At 31.9% G+C, this 19,806-nt stretch overlaps 1 protein-coding gene across 21 annotated transcripts in view; it reads right to left on the bottom strand.

Annotated features, from left to right (window-relative positions):
* The window catches only part of USP15 (ubiquitin specific peptidase 15), a 116,899-nt gene that overhangs the window by 35,161 nt on the left and 61,932 nt on the right, over positions 1-19,806 (bottom strand). For 9 of the 21 annotated variants that reach the window (XR_004990913.2, XR_006742861.1, XM_036455027.2 and 6 more), the window contains 2 exons: positions 14,611-14,697; positions 6,655-6,799 (listed from right to left, as the gene is read on the bottom strand). Coding sequence is in view for 14 of the 21 variants with exons in the window: in XM_036455027.2 (XP_036310920.1) it covers positions 6,655-6,799; positions 14,611-14,697 (232 nt within the window). In the remaining 7 variants the exon portion in view is untranslated. Of the gene's footprint in view, positions 1-2,642; positions 2,749-6,653; positions 6,800-14,610; positions 14,698-19,274; positions 19,352-19,806 lie in introns of those variants that run through there. The other 12 variants (XM_045588203.1, XM_045588204.1, XM_045588205.1 and 9 more) reach the window with 8 other exon arrangements.

The following is a 19,806-nucleotide window of genomic DNA, read 5'->3' as shown; positions in this document are numbered from 1 at the left end:
TCCATGCTTCTAACTTTTATACTATGCTGCAGAGATAAGAACTATTGCATGAGAGATGAGAAAGGAGAAGTCCACCCTTCTCTCCATTATACTCCTCCTACCCAGTTTAAAGATGACTTAACGTCCAGCTGGTGTAGCTTAGTTGTTGAATGTTATCCATGAGCCAAGACATCACCAGTTCGATTGCCACTCAGGGCAAATTCCTGGGTTATGTGTTCAATCCCCAGTAGGGGACATGCAGAAGGTAGCCAATCAATGATATTTTTCTCTCATTTATGTATCTATTTCTCTATTCCTCTCCCTTTCTATCTCTATAAAACTAATAAAAATAGAAAAATAAAAAAGACTTAACTATGTATGTATGCTGAAAGAAAAGACAGTTATCAGGTGAGGCTAAATGTATAGAAAAAGAAGAGATGATTAATGGGACAAGTCTCAGGAAGGTGACAGAGACATTTTTGGTATGGTAGTTAATGAGTATAAGAGGAATCTTAAAGTATACCTATCTTACTACCAATAATTTTCTTATAATTTTGTCAAAAATTTATTTTAGTTTCATTTAAAAATAGTTACTAAAAGCCTTTCTGAAAGTTTATAATGCTCAGAAAAGCCCCGGGGAATTATTGAAGAACTAGAGGCCCAGTGCACAAAATTTGTGCAAGGGGTGTGTGTGTGAGACCCTCAGCCCAACCTGAACCCTCTCCAATCTGAAACCTCTTGGGGGATGTCCAACTGACAGATTAGGCCTGATCTCTGTGGCAGTTGGACATCCCTCTCACAATCTGGGACTGCTGGCTTCCAATCACTTGCCTGCCTACTAGCCTGATCACACTCTAACCACTCCCCTGCCAGCCTGATCAATGCCTAACTGCTCCCCTGCTGGCCTGATTGCCCTGACCCCCACCTCCGTGTCTTTGTCCAGAAGGAGGTCTGAAAGGATGATGTTCTAATTAGCATATTACCCTTTTATTAGTATGGATAACATATATGCCCCTAAAACGATATATTATTTTACACACTTTAAATTATACAGTATACATTCAACCTTTTACCCCTCCCCCCTCTTTTATTTTTCTAAATATATCTTGATTTTTTTTTTTTTTTTTTTAATGGAGAGAAAGGGAGAGGAATAGAGAGTTAGAAACATTGATGAGAGAGAAATATCAATCAGCTGCCTCCAGCACACCCCTAACTGGGGATGTGCCTGCAACCAAGTTACATGCCCTTGACGGGAATTGAACCTGGGACCCTTCAGTCCGCAGGCCGATGCTCTATCCACTGAGTCAAACTGGTTAGGGACCCCCACTTGGTTTTTTGGAGGGGGTCATCTTTGTAGTTACCATTATAAATTACAGATTTTCCATTCAATTACAAATAAAAATCCTTTAAACAGTTATTAAAATCAACAGAAGTACTTCAGTCTAGTCATTAATAACTGCTGTATATAAGATGTGATCTCTGTAAATAATCCTAATGAGCATATTTATATTAAATTAGTGTTGATCTTTTATAGGCAGCACAATGTAAAACCATTCTTTATTAGAACCAGATGTTCTTATTTACAACTCCCTCAAATAACTTCTCTATTTCCCTGTATTCTATATTCTTATTATAGAACTAGGGACAAACAAAATATTTAAGTCATTAAGCAAATTATTTAAGTTATCAGAAATAGAAGCATTAATCCTAAAGAAAGTTGTATATATTATTTTTGGAAGAATGTGAAAAACAGAAAAATAAGCTCGTTCCACCCTGTATCTGAGGTTAAGGATGTTTTCATGACAAAAAATTTTAAATAAAAAAATAAAAAAATCATTATTAACCAAGTTACACAGGTGTAAGGCATTCTTTTAGAGATACCATTTCTCCCCCAGTTATAAAAACTAAATTATTAGAGAACTGTTATAATTTTTGGCTCATAATATGAAAGGAACTCAAATGATTGAGTCTAATTTTCTGAATTAGATAAAAATTTGCCCTAGAAAGAACTATTTGAATTTTTAGTCAGTCACATTCTCCTTTTATAAGAGGAAGTAATTTTCTTTAAGATCATAAGTATTTTAAAAAATTCTTATGTCTTGGGGTTTAAGTGTTTCATTTTTTATGGAAACCACATCATTTATTTAACTATAACTTTGGTTAATTTGAATGAAATTAGAAAGCTTCATGTTAAACTGGGCTTACAAGAATTTGTGTTTCAATAAAAAGGAAAAGAATGTGTAAGGTGAGAGTAGAATAGCATTATATTAATCATATTCAAAGCTATGAAGTACAGGAACATAGAATAGCTTCAGAAATAATTTTCCTCTGTTTTTATAATATGAGAATCCAGTTTCCTAAAAGAATGTTACTTCTGTGTAGTATTGCTCATTCTCTTTAATTAAGTCTTAAAAAAAAAACAAAAAAAAAAACCCCTAAACTTTCTATTAAACATTTTTTGTGTTTAATGAATAATTTTTTTCCCAACCCAAGAGATCACAGGAAAAAAGTGACCTTAAAAAGGTTGGAATTCACAACTGATTTTACAATGTATGACAGGAATAATGGAAAGGTCCTCGATTACTATAAAAATTTTTCAATGACTTCCCAGAGTCTATTTAAAGAGCCCTAATACTTCCAAGAAAAAAGTTTGAAAACAACCATCTTACGCCATGCTGCTTTCCAGTGGAAAAGACCATATCACTCCCCTGCTTCAAATCCATCTGAAGAGTTGCTTCTTCCAGGAAGCCAATCATGAGCCTCCTAGGCCTTGACAATGAAAAAGACAAGGTTGGAGTGCTCCTGAATCTACTCAACTAATGCTAATTAAAATAACCGCCAGTAAAAAACTAGACATTCTCTCAGAGGAGTAATATACATGTAAGGCACTAGAAAAGTATTTTGTTAACTTAGTTGTACCACCAGGACATGGTAGTATATGCCTATGATCATAACTACTCAGAAAGCTGTGGACAGGGATAACCTGAACTCAAGCATTTTGAGTTCCCTGTGGATTGAATATTCATACATAGTTCCATGTTATTATACCCCTTGGTTATGAGTTGCCTAAGGAGAACTAAACTGACACAGTTCAGAAAAGGGAGATGATAAATACCATTGTTGAATAATAATATAGTGAAAAATAAAAGTACATTCAATTCTTTCTTCATTCACTAAATCCAGCCAAAGTGGAATAAGACTTGTAGGAAAGAACAAATACACAAGCTATGGAATTTGGAGTTTTTTCAGAGTCACTCTGCTTGACTCCTTGAATTTAAAAACAGACAAAATAATACAAACCTAATACGTACTTAATTCTTTTATGATGTGCCAGTTACTATCCTAAGATCTTTATATTTATCAACTCACTTAATCCCCACAAAACTCTTACATACAGGTGTTATTTTCCTTATCTGATAAGAAAAAATGAGTATTGGAAATTACTTGTATAGGATAACACAGCTAATAAGTAGCAGAGATGTGTTTAATCCAGGCAGTGTAACTTCATAGTGTGCTCTTAACCTATATTATCTATTTTTAATGTGTTCTTTTCTTTTCTTTCTGGCCACAATATGGTTTTTAAACTATTCTTGGTATCCCATAAGAATGCTACTGAGGCCATTAAGTTAAAGAAAGCAGATGGGACTCTGGACACTTTAACCAATTAAAGCAATTTCACCATACCTGTTAGATACTGACAATACAATTAAACTTTTCACAGTAATAATTTACAATCTTTTCATGCTAAACAGCAAAAAAGTTTGAAAATCACAATATCTAGATTATAATCTCCAGAGGTGGGGATTTATGATCAAAAGTATCTCACATTAAATAAAAATTCACTTAATAAAGTGAAACTATATAATAGTACTTGACTCATCAGAAAAATTTAATGCTCACAAATATCATCACATCAAGAAAATCTTAAACACCAATATAATTAAATTAAATAACAATAACATTAAATCACACAGATTGGTGTTTTTTAATCTTTAATCATGAGCAAAATAAAAAAGATTTCACTATTTCAAGGCTACTGATGGGTAAAGCATAAATCACGATCACATACTATAAAATACCCACTCATATTTTTAGGATTATGAGAAACGATTTTAAAATTTAAAATTATAAGAGTTATTTCATAATATTTTCTAATGTTCATGAATTGTCTTCTATTTCACAGAAGTTATAAGGAAATTTGAAGAAAAAACAAAACAAAACAAAAAAACCCAAAATGACTCTATTAGTTATTTTTATAATTTCCATCTATGGACCTAAGAACTTATACATGTGTTTATAAAACAGAGGAAAAAAATTACTGTTACAATTTTGTATTCCCTATTAGCGTGAATTTAGGTTGAGAGATTATATCTAAATCAATGGAAAAATCACAGATTTAAGAAAATAAGAAAATAAAACTGAAGCACTAGTTTTGTTAATTTTGGATATGGATTAAAAGTCAAAAGTAGCAAAAATATAAACTCGTATTTGTATCCTACAATTTGCTTGGAGAATTTTATTTTTGAGAAAATACAGTTTCCAACCAACCAAGATACAGACATGAACTATATTTACTGCTTAAAGTATTTTATTGAAATTTACATAAAATTTTTTTCATACTTTATGATTACCAGAAAATAACAAACTATCACCCTAACAAACCTCACCCTCATGACTGCATCTCACTTGAAATAGAATATGTGAAGGTGAAACATATTAAGAACGAGTGTCAGTATTATATCTACCAATTTTTTTTGTAATAAAACTGCTTTAAACAGTTGCAAAAACTAATATGAAGTTTCTGACACCTTAAAACATACACAAGAAAGTTAAAATAAATGCCAAACCTAGCTCAATATAGCTGATTTGAAGATTTAATTTTAATACTCATTTTTGAGAAATTAATTAACCATATGAAGACAAACAGTAAATAGACTACATCAAAGGCACAGGGAACTAGAATGTAATATTGCCTTAAAAGGAATGCAAGCCAGAGATTCCCCACAGCATGAATAATCTTGCTTTCTTCTGAAAGACCTAAATATTTATTGCCTCTAATCCTTACAAAAAAGTACCAACGTTGTTTTTCTATAGTAGAATATTAAAAAAAAAAACAACCCTCAAGCTATATCAAACTTTGACTGTTTATATAAAACATTTTTCAGAGATGGTATTAAGGATAATTTTCAGTGATCAGTAGGGTAGTCCAACATATATACAAACAAAATTGCAACTTGTCTGCCCAATCCCTATCTCTGAATGTTCAAAACTAATGCACTATACTTTGTTATCTAAGTAAAAATAAGGACAATATGCTTTGTGTTTGCTCTTCTTAGGAGTTTCATTTCTCCTTTTCCAGAAAAATAAAAATGTAATTGTTCATTAGTGCTAATATACTAGAAAACCAATTTTGAATAAAGTAATTCACATTAAAGTGAATAAATATTTATTAAAGAAGCTTTAATGGAAGAGTTTATTAATCGACATAGTATCTGCAACACACACTGGGTAGCTCAACTCTAAACCAAGAAATCATAAACTAACCAATTATGACCCTTTGTACATTTCTAAAAGATTGCCAACTCCTCCAATTCCTGATCTACAGAGTGATGACAATGTAAATCTAATTTTTCCAAGAATGCTGTAAAGACAATTACAAAAGGATTTATTTATAATTTTGGATGGTGAATAGTCCTATGCTTTTCTCAGATAGTAAAAAAGATATGCAATAATGTCCTTATCAAGCCATATTCTATATTTAATCTTTATATTTGGGGGCTGCCTCCAAGGCAAAGGAGATTCGGTATTAAATATGAACTGAGAACAGAAAATTGAAAATTTAAAAGTAAAATACAGAATTTGGAGAAAAAAAAAGTCAAAATTTAAATATAAAAAACAGTATGTGCCATTATTTCAGGGACTTGAAAAATTTTTATTTGTAAAAGGGGTAGTAAATAACCAGCTCTAATTTTATACACAGTGACAGTGAAATTAAGATATATATTGATCTTGCTACTTCAGAATCAAGCAAAGACATAAATATTTAACAAATTAAGCTGGAAGAGGGTATAGAAAGAGGACAAAAAGGGAAGCTCCATGGAGAAACAGGGGGGAAAAAGGCAGTGATCTCTTATATCCCCAAATTAAAGATCTTTAAGGAAATGTGATGTGTTAAAATATGTATACAAAAGGAGGTTCATATAACATTTTTAAATCTTAACTTCACATTAATGTTAAAAAAAAATTTAAAAATAATTTACTTAGAATTAGAAGATTGATCCATAAAATATTTATTCTCTAACATTCCCTTCAATGTCAAAACAAAAACAAACTACCAAGAGGCTTCTACTGAATGTTGTAGAGATCTCACTAGCTTTTTCTTCTCAGAGAGCCTACGTTTTCTGTTTGGAATTACTACATTTTTGCATGAAGTGATATTTAATTACTATGTGGTAATCTATTATATGCCACCTAATTGAGGAACATGATAAAGGTATTCTATTACCAGCACTAGAATGAATGAGTCAAATGTGTATGAGTAAATATTCCACGAAAAAAGAAAGTCTCAAAACACATATAATACTCATGTTCTAACATACAAAACCGGAGGCTACTCTTCTTGTATTACCGACTCTCATAAAATACACGAGTTTCACATTGTTTGGAAATACCTACCTGAATAGCTGAGTTCATGAAACACGTATTTCCCAAGTTACTTAGGCCACAGAGGCCTGGCTGTTCATTATTTCTTCCAGGTTCTGAATAATCATAGTTCTTATAAGCAGTATATGATGGGAGACAATAATTTGAGTTTTTCACACTGGAAGAAAACAAAAAATATTTTTCACAATACAGTCAATGATTACAATATAGTTATAGTGAACAGAATACTTTCAACTTATTTGAATTAGTTGGTCAGTTATTAAAATTTTTTATAAAGCACTTAACTCAGGATCTTTTTAATACTCCCTTAATTAAGACACTCCTCATTCAATAACAAATGACTGCATCTTATAACACAAACAAAAACAAACCATTGTATCTTTCTACCCTTGATTAACTGGAGCAGCTTCACAGCTTGCTCCATCCTCCATTGCTCCATCAAATTTAAAACATTTAGATTTTAAACACCACCCGCAGCAATAAATCATCTCATTTATGTCTCTTTTATATCCTGCTACTGTAAGAGAATAGTAGAAACATGAAGAGATTGTACCATAGTTACAGATCAGACCAGAATTTACAAGGCCTGTGTGACATCACTGTACTGATGCACTGAAAATTCTATTTATAGTTTCTAGGCTAGACCAGCAAAATCTGGTATTCGAATGTGAAAAAAGCCAGGGGTGATCAGGAATGCAAAATTGAAAGGATTCTAAGCAAGTACATTCCAGAATTATTTGTTTTTTCTTTCTTTTAAGTTGTTAGAATAATGCAGTTTATTTAACTAGATGAATATAACCTCAGGATAATTTGTACTATCATAATAAATTCTAATCTTGAGAAAAGATATCAGTCTTTGAGAATAATAAGGTAATTTTAGAAAAAACTAACAAAAGTTAATCAATAAATTAAATAATGCTTTTTTCTTTTTATATGTAATAAATGTTTTTCTGGAAAAATATGGATTCTGCCTCAATTTATAATAGAGTACCTTATAAATTATGACCAAGATATTCAATATAATGGATACTTTGGACATAATTTAAAAGCATATCTTCAATCATTAAAAAAAGTTGATTAGTACAAACCTGAACAAGAATCAAATTTTTTAAATTTAATAATGTAATTAAAAAAAAACTGCTACAAATAAACATGACAACTTCAATGGGCTTACAATTTGCTGTTGATATTTTTAAAAAGTTTTTACTTAGAATTTCAAATACATTATACTGTAGCTTCTATACTTCCACTTTATTATTTTAACAGTTTAAGTGGACTTTTGCCACAGCCTGTTCTAATAAAATCTTGAGTAAACACACACACACACACACACACACACACACACACACACACACCCAACAAGCTAAATAGGTAAAACACACAAAACCACATCAACCAAAATCATATACACGCTAGCCTAATATTTTTGCATTTTTAAGAAAACACCCCTTTTCAGCACAAACAAAAAGACCAACTCCCAGACTAAAACAAAACAAAACAAAACAAAAAACCAACAAAACAACCCACCCCAAGACTGAACAAAGACAGCAGTGCCCAAAAGAAATACAGCCTAGATCAATTCAAATTCAGAACCGCTAGTTTGTGGCTATATGCTTATTTTAAACTTAAAAAAAAGTACTAAACAAATAGAATTCAAGCATCTTTTGTGTTTTTTTGCAGATCAGTAGCCTTATAATTAATATTTTATATTCCCACTAATAAAGTACAAGGCACCTATAAGCAATTCAATATAGGTTCACTCAATGACTGATGACTAGATTCTTGAATCTAATTCAAAGACATGCAACAAAAAAACCTTAATCTCCTTTTTAACTTTCTTTATTTCTATTAAGTGCTATATATGAAAAAAAGCAAGGTATATATTTCCCACACATTCTACACATTAAAAAACTCATCTACTCTGGCTATAAAGACATAAAATTTTCAACAATCTAAAAGTATACAGGGAAGGTGTGCCCAAATGCAAGCTCATGCCTACACCTACACACACACACAACACATACACACATAAAGCATATTTATATGCTTATTCCATAAGTATATATTCAGATATATTGTCTCTCCTACACATAACAAAAATGGATGTTGGAAGCTCTATTCTTCTCTATGGCAGCAGGATATGATTTGTTGGAATAGTTTTTCCTAATTACTGAGAAATGAACAAAAACTTATTTGGAAATTCAGTTTTATATTTTGTCTTTATTTAAAAATTTGTTTTAAAATACATTTTTATTGAGTAGAGGATAAGGGAGAGGGAGAGAGAGATAGAAATATCGATGATGAGAGAGAAAAATCAATCAGCTACCTCCTGCAGGCCCCATACTGGGAATCGAACTGTGACTCCTGGTTCATAGGTTGATGCTCAACTACTGAGTCACACAAGATAGATTATCTTGTCTTTTAAAATCTAAATCCTTAGGCTGGGCTATTTTGTCTTTAAAAATCTGAATCCTTAAAGGACTTCTATATTTTAAGTGTCAGGGTAAGTATAAGCCTTTCCCAAAGATTGAGGTAGTCTAGATGCACAATGACAATCAAAACTGATCAACTTAAAAAATACTTTAAAACTATCATGATTGGTCACTTATAACCCACAGTTTATGTGCTTTTTAAATCAAGTATTAAAGTTTGCAACGGAAAATACTAAAACCAGCAGTTTTTCAAATGCTTTGACAAAATACATGGAAACCTATTTTCTCATGACTATTTCTACTTTCTTCTTCTTCTAAAGATAACAAGCTAGTACTTGATCCTATAAAGCTATGCTACTTCACAAAAATAAATGAGCCTGCCAATAACTGTAACGGGAGTTTAAGTACTTCACTAGGTTAATTCTGTACTATAATTTTATCACCTAAAATATACATTAAGCCGAAACTGGTTTGGCTCAGTGGATAGAGCGTCGGCTTGGGGACTGAAAGGTCCCGGGTTCGATTCTGGTAAAGGGCATGTACCTTGGTTGCGGGCATATCCCCAGTGGGGGGTGTGCAAGAGGCAGCTGATCGATGACTCTCTCTCATCGATGTTTCTAACTCTCCACCTCTCTCTCTTCCTCTCTGTACAAAATCAATAAAATATATTTAAAAAAATAAAATAAAATAAAATATACATTAAAAATGTAACTTTTTTATTGTAAAATTGAGCCCTTATAATAAGAGTAATATGCAAATTGATCATCACTCCAACATACAAGATGGCCACTACCATGTGGACACAAAATGGCCACCACAAGATAGCCAGCAGCGGAGGGCAGTTTTGGGTGGCCAAACCAGCAGGGGAGAGCAGTTAGGGGTGACCAGGCCAGCAGGGAGGGCAGTTAGGGGTGACCAGGCCAGCAGGGGAAGGCAGTTGGAGGGACCAGGCCTGCAGGGGAGGGCAGTTGGGGGCAAGATCAGGCCAGAAGGGGAGGGCAGTTGGGGTGTGTGTGGATCAGGCCTGCAGGGGAGGGTAGTTGGGGGGGGGAAACCAGGTCAGCAGGGGAGGGCAGTTAGGGTTGACCGGGTAAGCAAGGGAGGGCAGTTAGGGTGACTAATCCGGCAGGGGAGGGCAGTTAGGGGCAATCGGCCGGCAGGGGAGCAGTTAGGTGTTGATCAGGTTGGAAAGGAAGTGGTTATGGAGTGATTAGGCTGGCAGGCAGAAGCAGTTAGGGGCAATCAGGTGAGTGAGCAGTTGGAAGCCAGCAGTCCTGGATTGTGAGAGAGATGTCTCGACTGCCCAGTTAGGCCCGATTCTACTGTGTGACATCCCTCTAAGGTTCCCAGATTGGAGAGGGTGCAGGCTGGGCTGAGGGAAATCCCGACTCCCTGTGTACAAATTTCATGTACCAGGTCTCTAGTCTCTTTATAAAAATTTCAGTTTTACTGTTTAATTAGTACTTACATTTGACATTACAAACTTTATAAATCTATTATTTAATCCTCATATCTATAATTATGCTCACTTTGCAGTTAATGAAATGATGCTTTCAGCAAGTCACTTGTTAAGAACCAGATGGCTAGGTAGCTCTGGCAGTCTCTAAAACCCAGGTACTTTTCCTAGCTTAATGTCCTAGAGGAAGTCATTTACATTTCAAATAAGAGCTTTAAATGAATTAACAGGAAAAAAGAAATATATTCTGAGGTGGAATGCCAAGAGTTCAGACAATAAATACACTTAAAAAATTTTTAAGGTAGTATTGTATCAAGACAAATGTAGTGAGAAAAAAAATGCAGGAAATAAAAAGATAATAAATTTTAGATATTAAGTATTAAAAAGGTACTTAAATCATAATTAGGACAAGAACAAATGCTTTATGGACTAAGAGGTATAATAACTACATATGGTAAAAAAAAAACCAAAACCAATATTCCAGCTACTGGTTCTTCATAATATTAGTCCTCAATAAAAACTATATTACACTTAGATAATTCAAATTATACTTTGTATTACCTTATAACTAGTATTTTTATTCTTGAAGATAAATAAAAATGGTCTATATTAGTAATGTAACAGTTTAATTCAAGTCTTGAATTTGTAACAAATTTCATACAAACCTGTGGTCATAACTACTGATTTTAATATATACTTTATACTTGTAGAATATCTCCACATATAACAAGTTTTAAAAATGCACATAATTCAAAAAGGTCATTACCCATCCTATATAATAAAAAGGCTAATATGCAAATTAACCGAATTTGCATATTAGCCTTTAATGACCTGCACTGAACACCACGGGGCAGATGCTCAATGCATGGCTGTCAGCACGCTCCCACAAGCCGGGCTCATGGCTGGTGAGCACAGCAGCAGTAGTGCGAGCCTCTCTCACCTCTGTGGCAGCGCTAAGGATGTCCCACTGCTGGACATCCCCTGAGGGCTCCGGGACTGCGAAAGGGGGCAGGCTGTGCTGAGGGACCCCCACAAGTGCACTAATTTTGTGCACTGGGCCTCTAGTTTTATATGAAATGGGTAATGATGCTATTTTCATCTGAAATCTTAAGCTGCTACTTATTTCCACAAGTTGAATGGAAAAATAAGAAATAATTGTTTAGATAACTATGATATTAACATTTTTAAAAATGAAAAAAACTTTCTGTATTATAAATGTTCAAATTTTGTTCTTTACTAAGAAGGGTAAGCTTTACTAATTGCGGTGATAACCTCCATAGCTATTTGCTTAAAGTTTCCTAAAGCACTACTTTATTGCCTAAAAAGATAAATATAAATAGTTAAATATATAATCTAGTTTAGGAGTAAAGTCATTAGTTAATCATGTTTTAAAAATAAGAAAACACACCAATTCCTATCATTATTTTCTGCAGTCAGAGGTTTGAGATCAGATTTGACTGTCATATTTTTACCATAACAGGGAAATAAGACAAAAAGAGAAACACAACAGATCACATATACTAACATTGTGACTCTAGTCAAAATATAGTCCATGTTTAATACATTCTATATACAGGTTAAAAATATTTCCAAAGAATAACTATAAATACATGTTACACCTGGAATTGAATTATTTTATAGTATTGCAGAAACACAAATAATATTTTATCTCCTATAAAAAAATTATTTTTGATGAATTTAATAAAAACAAAACATAAACCAGATTAAAGGGAAATATTTCATTTTACTTTTTTACCTCTGGGTAGACATTTTAAAATAGAAAAGAACATAAAATACTGCCATTTTGGATACTCATTGTGTCTTCGATATTTCACTATTACACTACAATGTAATGCTATTAGACTATGGTGCACATTTTTATGAATACTGAAAGAAGGGAATGAATGTTTTAAATCTTAATACATACAACTAATTATTTTCTAGAAAAGTTGTACTAATACTTCAATTACTCAAACAGAGTCCTCATAAGAATAGATATTTATCACTTAATTTTTCCCAATGATATTGAGGTAGGAGGAAGTAGATGATTTTTATGGTTTTAAATTTACATATCTCTAGTTAGTAGTGAATTTGAACATTTAAAATATTAGTATATTTTAATCATTTTCTTTTTTCTTTAAAAAAATATATATTTTATTGATTTTTTACAGAGAGGAGAGAGTGATAGAGTTAGAAACATCGATGAGAGAGAATCATCCATTAGCTGCCTCTTGCACACCCCCTACTGGGGATGTGCCCGCAACCAAGATACATGCCCTTGACCGGAATCGAATCTGGGACGTTTCAGTCCGCAGGCCGACGCTCTATCCATTGAGCCAAACTGGTTTCGACTTAATCATTTATTTTTATTTCTCATCTACATCATTACCATATTTCATAATAGAACATTTCTCACATATTATTATGAACATGATATATTAAGAATATTAACCCTTAATCTGCCATTTATAGCAAGTCATTTTTCCATTTATTTACCTTTTAATTCTTATGTACCTAACAAAAAGTAATTAATTTAAAGTTTTAAAGAAAAATGCTCAATAGCTATTCAATTTTTCCTACATATCCTGGATAACCTGCTCCATTCTCCATAGGTCTAGAATTCTTTCTAATCACATTAAATTCTTTTATACATAAAGTTCTGTTTCTGGGCTCTTACCTAGTCTGTTGACCTGTAGGTATATTTCTGGGTCAGCATTATGCTGTTCGAATTCTTGTATCTTTATATAGGTTGTGATATTTGATTAATACTTTCTCATGATTTTTTTCTTTCCAAATTATATTCTTATATATTTATAATTCAGATGCACGTTAAACAAATTTTGTTAATTAACCCAAATATGAATTTTAAAGGAAAACTAATTAAACCTATATAGTCAATTAATGGTATTATTTTAAAGATTATTTCACACACAGCTTTACTCTTTTTGAATTTATTCTTTGGGATAATCAGATGCCATTTATGAATTGGACAAATAGTATAAATAGTTAACTACCTAAATACTGTTAACCTAATATATAAACCACAATGTATATAGCCAAGAAATGAAAAAGGATAATCATGCCTGGATTAAAGTTCTTCCTATAATTTGACTGGACTAATTAAAATAAAAGCTTTCTTTTTATCCTTTTCTATAAAAAAACCATGCCAATTTTCAAGGTCATACACCCATATCAGATGACCTGGTGAAGTCCAAGTTATTTTTAATAAAGCACACAATTCCACTAACTTTTACAGGTTCCAAGATTCTAAACATTCAGGATGGAGCAAGAGAACTGTTTCTCTGAACTTCTTAAAGAAACACAGATTGCCTTTTTATAATAAACATAAAAAACGTGTATGCTTTACAGTTGAGAATCACTGATACACATTTTGTAAAAATACTATCTATATAATAGAGGCCCAGTGTATGAAATTCATGCATTCAGGGGGTCCTTCAACCTGGCCTATGCCCTCTCTCAGTCCAGGAGTCCTTGGGGGATCCTTAATGCTGCCTTGGAGGTGGGAGAGGCTCAGCACTGCTGCTGTGCTCGCAGGCCATGGCTTCTGGCTGGCTGGCGCTCCCCTGTGGGAGCTCACTGACCACTAAGGGGAAGCTTCTGCATTGAGCATTTGCCTCCTGGTGGTCAGTGCGCATCATAGCAATTTGGTTGATTTGCATATTAGCTTTTTATTATATAAGTGGATTGTAGGTGATTACATATTTAGTTCTAAAATGACATCTGACATCAAGAATTCGAACAGCATAATGCTGACCCAGAAGTTCTAACAAACTTCTATGTATTAGAATGTAAATCTAACAGATTTGTGTTTACAATGTAAAAATTTAAAAGAGCTTTATTTCACTTTTATTAAATTACTGTAGTATATGTATTATATCAAAGAAAGGGCTATAACTGTGTGTTCTTTCCTGTGAAGTTACTCCTAGAAAATCCAACCAGTAATTTTTAAAAATTCAATTAGTGCATTAAGACTTTTATCCTAAATTTTGGATACAAGAGAATTTTGCAACCACAATAGGGCGATAATTAAACAAAGAGTTTTTAAGATTCAGTGCTTACTTTCTGTTGTTGATGTTGTTATAATTATTTGATAGAGATGAAGGAGAGATCTTTGGTAAAGTTGAAAAATTGGATGCACCTGGGGACCTTTAAAAATATGAAAATGTTAAATTAGATAAAAAAAAAAAAGCTGAATTTTGAAATTAATTATGAAATAAAGAAAAAAACCAACAGATGACAATGTATGTAGTAAATGAATGCTGGAAAACAAATTCATGAACAAAATCACTATATATTTTTTTGGTTTTCAATTTCCAAAGTATTCTTTTATATAAAAAATAATGGTACAAAGGGAACTACTTTCAAACGAAATTTATGAAAATAAATATGCAACTTGATATTACTCTTACAGATGTACTAACCCAATAACACTAATTTCTACTTCAGGTAATCATTATGAATATTTTACAATCAATAATTTAATTAAATTCATAGAATTAAAATATTATTTTTAAGGAAGTATGTAAATAAAACCACTTGTGTCTCAAGTTAGAATGCCACCATGAATTGAATAGCATAAGAATTCAAAATATAATCCCCAAAAGTAATTTTTGGGCAGCTATCTCTGCAAAAACAGAAAAGATATAAATCTGACTATATGTTATAGACCTCACTAATTCAGAATCTTTGTGGAGAAGTCCAGTTATTAGCTTTTAATTATTAGCTCTTAAATAAAATGCTTTAAAAGCATGATTTATAATAAATAATTCCATTATATAAAGTACTTAAAGGTCTATGAAAGATTTCATTTGTTTTAATTTTATAAACAACTTTAATTTACTATAATAGGTAACCTATAGTCTGTAAAAAGATACCTTTCAGTCTAGTATTTCAATCATCATAAATTCTAAATTAGTGAGGCCCAACGTGATTACTTTTTAAAATTATTTTATTTCCTCTACTCAGATGCTAATAAACAATGAAATGGTCAATATGCAGGAAAAGTACAATCTATAAAACTAGCTTTTAGTAATCTGGATTTCACTAAATCTACATAATTGCAGAATAAATGGTAGATAATAAAATTTCTTACATACAGACATTTTAATTTAACTTTTCAAGTTTTATATATTATAAAATCTTGGTAAATTTTTTTCTTCATTTTAAAGGAGGTTCTTTTTGTTGATTCAGGCTGTTCATAGGTAGGTTACATTAAGTGAAACTTAATTAGGTGCCTTTCTAACAGAAGACTCTTAGAAGATTTTATTTTACTATATTAAGCTCAAGATACAAAATATGAACAACCAAAATTTAATATAAAACAAAGTAGAGAACCTACTTAAAAGGTAATTTTGTAGTCCTTGTATTCTAAGGCATACTAGTTTTAAAATATTAATAAAAATATAGGAATATCATGGCATTTCCCCCTTCATGTTAAGAATGCTAAATTAGAAAAAACTAAATTTATTAGAAATTAAGGCATAATAAATTAAAGGAGGATAATTTTTAAAAATGCGACACATTTGACTATAATTTAATTCATTACAACTTTTCAGAGATATAGACTGAAATGTTCCCTTGAATTTTACTTACAGCCAAAATAATGGAAGTAAAGATATATTATGTCATCCAATCAAGTGGCTGAGATACATATATAGGGCAGGGCAAAACAGTAGAAAGGCCCCACATGGGCAGAAAAAGAAAATAATACATGGAGTGGGGCAAAAGTAGGTTTACAGCTGTACAAAAAAAATAATACAATAATTAATGAATAAAAATACAAGAATAAACTGTTTTGTGTATTCACAACTATAAACCTACTTTTATCCCACTCTGTATATTATTTTATTTTTCTGCCCATCTGGGGCCTTTTTACTGTTTATCAGCAACTCTACCTAAGGATAGTATTATAAGTTTTTATGAAATTCATTAAAACATTCTAACATTGATTAAATTTACTAAAACGTCACCACTGGCAAATACTAGGAGTTTAAAGACAGAGCTCTTCCTGATCTCAAACAGCTCACAAAGTAATGATAGAAAATAATACAAAAGCAAAATAACTACAAAGCAGTATAAATTCAATGACAAAATTTAAAATTATAACAAACTATAAAATTTTTGTGGATAGTAAAATGCAATTTTTAAATGATGTACACAGATGGAGATGTAGGTAGGAAATGAAAGTGAGAATATTCCAGGTAATAGAATAGCACATGCAAATGCATGGAACTGTAGATATTATGATTTATAGGGAATAAATAAATTCAACTTGGATGAAAGAGTAAGTATATAGGGACAGGAGAAGTTAGTAAGGTAGATATGACAACATAGGACATTTTACGTTCTATGAAGGAATTTGGATTTTATCCAGTTGTGCTAGTACAGTCCATGGTCCCTTAAGGGACACTAAGATCCTTTCATGATGCACATCTATTGAGGTCAAAACTATTTCCATAATAATACCAAAGTGTTATTTAAGTAGTTATTTGATCCCCTTTACTGGGTGGATATTTGCACCAACAGCTTAAAAACAATGATGGGTAAAACTGCTAACACATTTAGCATGAATTAAAGCAGTAGCACCAAACCATGTACTAGAATCACTGTATTCTTCACCACTCCCCCACCCCTGCAACAGAAATATGGTTTCACTTCAGAATATCTATGTTGAAAATAAAATTACTGATTTTATTGAACCATGACCCTAATTAAACTTATTTTAATATTGAGTAATAAATCAGAAAGTTTTCATAAAGCACACCTTCTACATACTGGTTGTCATGAGAAAAAAAACATTTATCTGAATTTCAAGTGAACTATCCACTCTTTTCACTCTTTTACATAAAAGGCAATCTGGCAGGCATTTTCTCAAAAATACACGAAGGGAGCCTGTTACTTTAAGGGAAACAAAATTTGAGCTTGATAGCTTCCTACTACTTAATGTTTTCTCACTGAAACTGGTGATGTTTTAACAAGTGTAATTTAAAAAAATTGTATTTATATCAACATTTGGAATACCTGTAAAATTCAGTGAATCAAAATTTTCCACTGCATGAAGTTATACATGACAAATTTCAATGTAATAGAATAAAAAGTTCACTGACATATCAGATTCCACATCATAATTAACCTTTCATCATTAAACCACCATGGGCTGAGTTCTAACATGGTATCAACTATCAAAAAAACCCTCCTTCTTGTTCTAACCACATATTTGAGTAATGCTGAATTTATACAAACAATATATCACAATAAATTCAATGCAGAAGCACTGAAGAGAATTTAGCAAAAGTTTAGAATAATTCTATTGTCCTCAGTACATATATTTTTTAGAAAAGTTATTTTCACAAAATATTACTAATGTCAATATATTATAGTGTAATATTATTTATAAATAAGTAAACATTTATTTTTAATCTCTAAAATTCAGGCATCAATGGATATAACACATATGACAAAAGTTCTTTTGGTCCTTAATAACTTTTAATATAAGGAGGTACCAAGATCAAAACATTTGAAAACTTTGGGTTAGGAGGCAGAATCTATAAGACTAGTTGACTAATTAAATAAAAGAAATAAGGTTAAAGGAAGAACTCAAGATGGCTCTCAGATTGTACCTGAAATAAAGAATATAGGATATGGATATAGTTTGAGAGGATGGAAGAACATGGGTTAAAAAGATTTTAAGTTCAATCTGACATTGTGAGCTCTACCTGACATTTAGGTAAAAACATGAAATTCAGCAGAGAGCTCTACGTTAAAAATATGGAAAGGCCTATCAATGTCAGTTTGAGCTAAAAAACAGGATTAGCATAGAGTCCATCCATTGATTTTGATCGCCTATTATGGTATGAAAAGAGAGGTCCTCAGATGGAAATGTATGAAATATTAATGCATTTAAAGTGTGAGAAGAGATGCTGCACATATTCAGTGAAGTTGTATAATGCACAGTGCCAAGGAGGGCCTTTTACATATATTATAATGTGAACAATACCCTCAAAGGATGATGTAGTATACAACCTGTACAACCAAACATAGCAGCCAGGATAGGAAGAGAGCCAGCCAGAGGATTGGTTAGAGAGGTAAAAATAGTGCTTGAAAAACTGGAGTGTAATAGATTCAAATTAAGATACATTTTTTAGAATATAGTTACTAAAAATGTTTTAAAGAAAGGTCAAATAAACTAAGTTACAAAAAAAGTAAAGTAGGGACTTTGTTAAATTCTGAATGGTTAGTAAGAAATTTTACTTTTTAAAGAAATTGGCTATCAAAATAAAAATTAAAGAATCATATTTGGGGGAAGTTTATGGCTTTAAAAAATATGGGAGAGATTTATATTTATAGGCTCGGGAAAGATGATTCCAGACAAGAAACAAAGAATGAATATTATCTGAGTAGTGTATTGTGGCAGTATGCTAGGCATTTGTATAGATAGGAGAGAAAAGACAATAAAAGAAAAAACAAGGTCTAGGAAGCATTGGAATAAATAACTTCACTGGAGAGATTGCCCTTAAATAGCATGGAGATTAGAAAGGGAGGAATGGATGTGGTCCACAGGTAGTTTTAAAATATGATAACTCTTTTTAAGTGCTGTTACAGACATTATTGACCACTTATCTATTCTGATTTCCAACTTCTGACTTAGATTATACATAGCCCAATCTAGTTAACATTGTGGTGTGTTTTTTTAGGGGTTGACTAGTCAGTCTATTCATTAAAACCTGAGCCCTTTAGCTCTCTTCCATTGATGTAATTTGGATATTACACTGTTCATTAGCAATTTTTCTCTAATGGATTTCTAAAAAGGTAAGAGAGAAAAATGTTTAGATTATACATAGATATTAAGTCATAGATACTAAATTTAACTAACCTAGTATTAAACTAATTGTTGATTAGGTCTAGTAATAATAAATGTTCTCTAATACTTTTTAAATCGAACTTATTTAAACAATACAACAAAATTTAATCAACAATATAGTTGCCGTTGTTTTCTACTACTTGTGCCCAACTCTCAGAAAGCATTTTAATCCCTCTGTTGTAAAATTCTTGTGATTTTGATGCAAAAAATTCGGTCAATGCATTTTTGAGGCATTCTTCATTATTAAATTTTTTCCCAAGAAGACAGTTTTGCAAAGAAGGAAACAAATGGTAATCGGAAGGGGCAATATCAGGAGAATATGCAGGTTGAGGGAGAACTTCCCATTCCAACTGGCGCAGTTTTTCAGCAGTGATTCTTGCAGTATGTGGTCGTGC

Source organism: Pipistrellus kuhlii, unplaced genomic scaffold, assembly GCF_014108245.1.
Source record: "Pipistrellus kuhlii isolate mPipKuh1 unplaced genomic scaffold, mPipKuh1.p scaffold_m20_p_3, whole genome shotgun sequence".
NCBI lineage: Eukaryota > Metazoa > Chordata > Mammalia > Chiroptera > Vespertilionidae > Pipistrellus > Pipistrellus kuhlii.
Note: the sequence above shows the minus strand (reverse complement) of the source record. Positions and strands in the feature narration are given on the sequence as shown.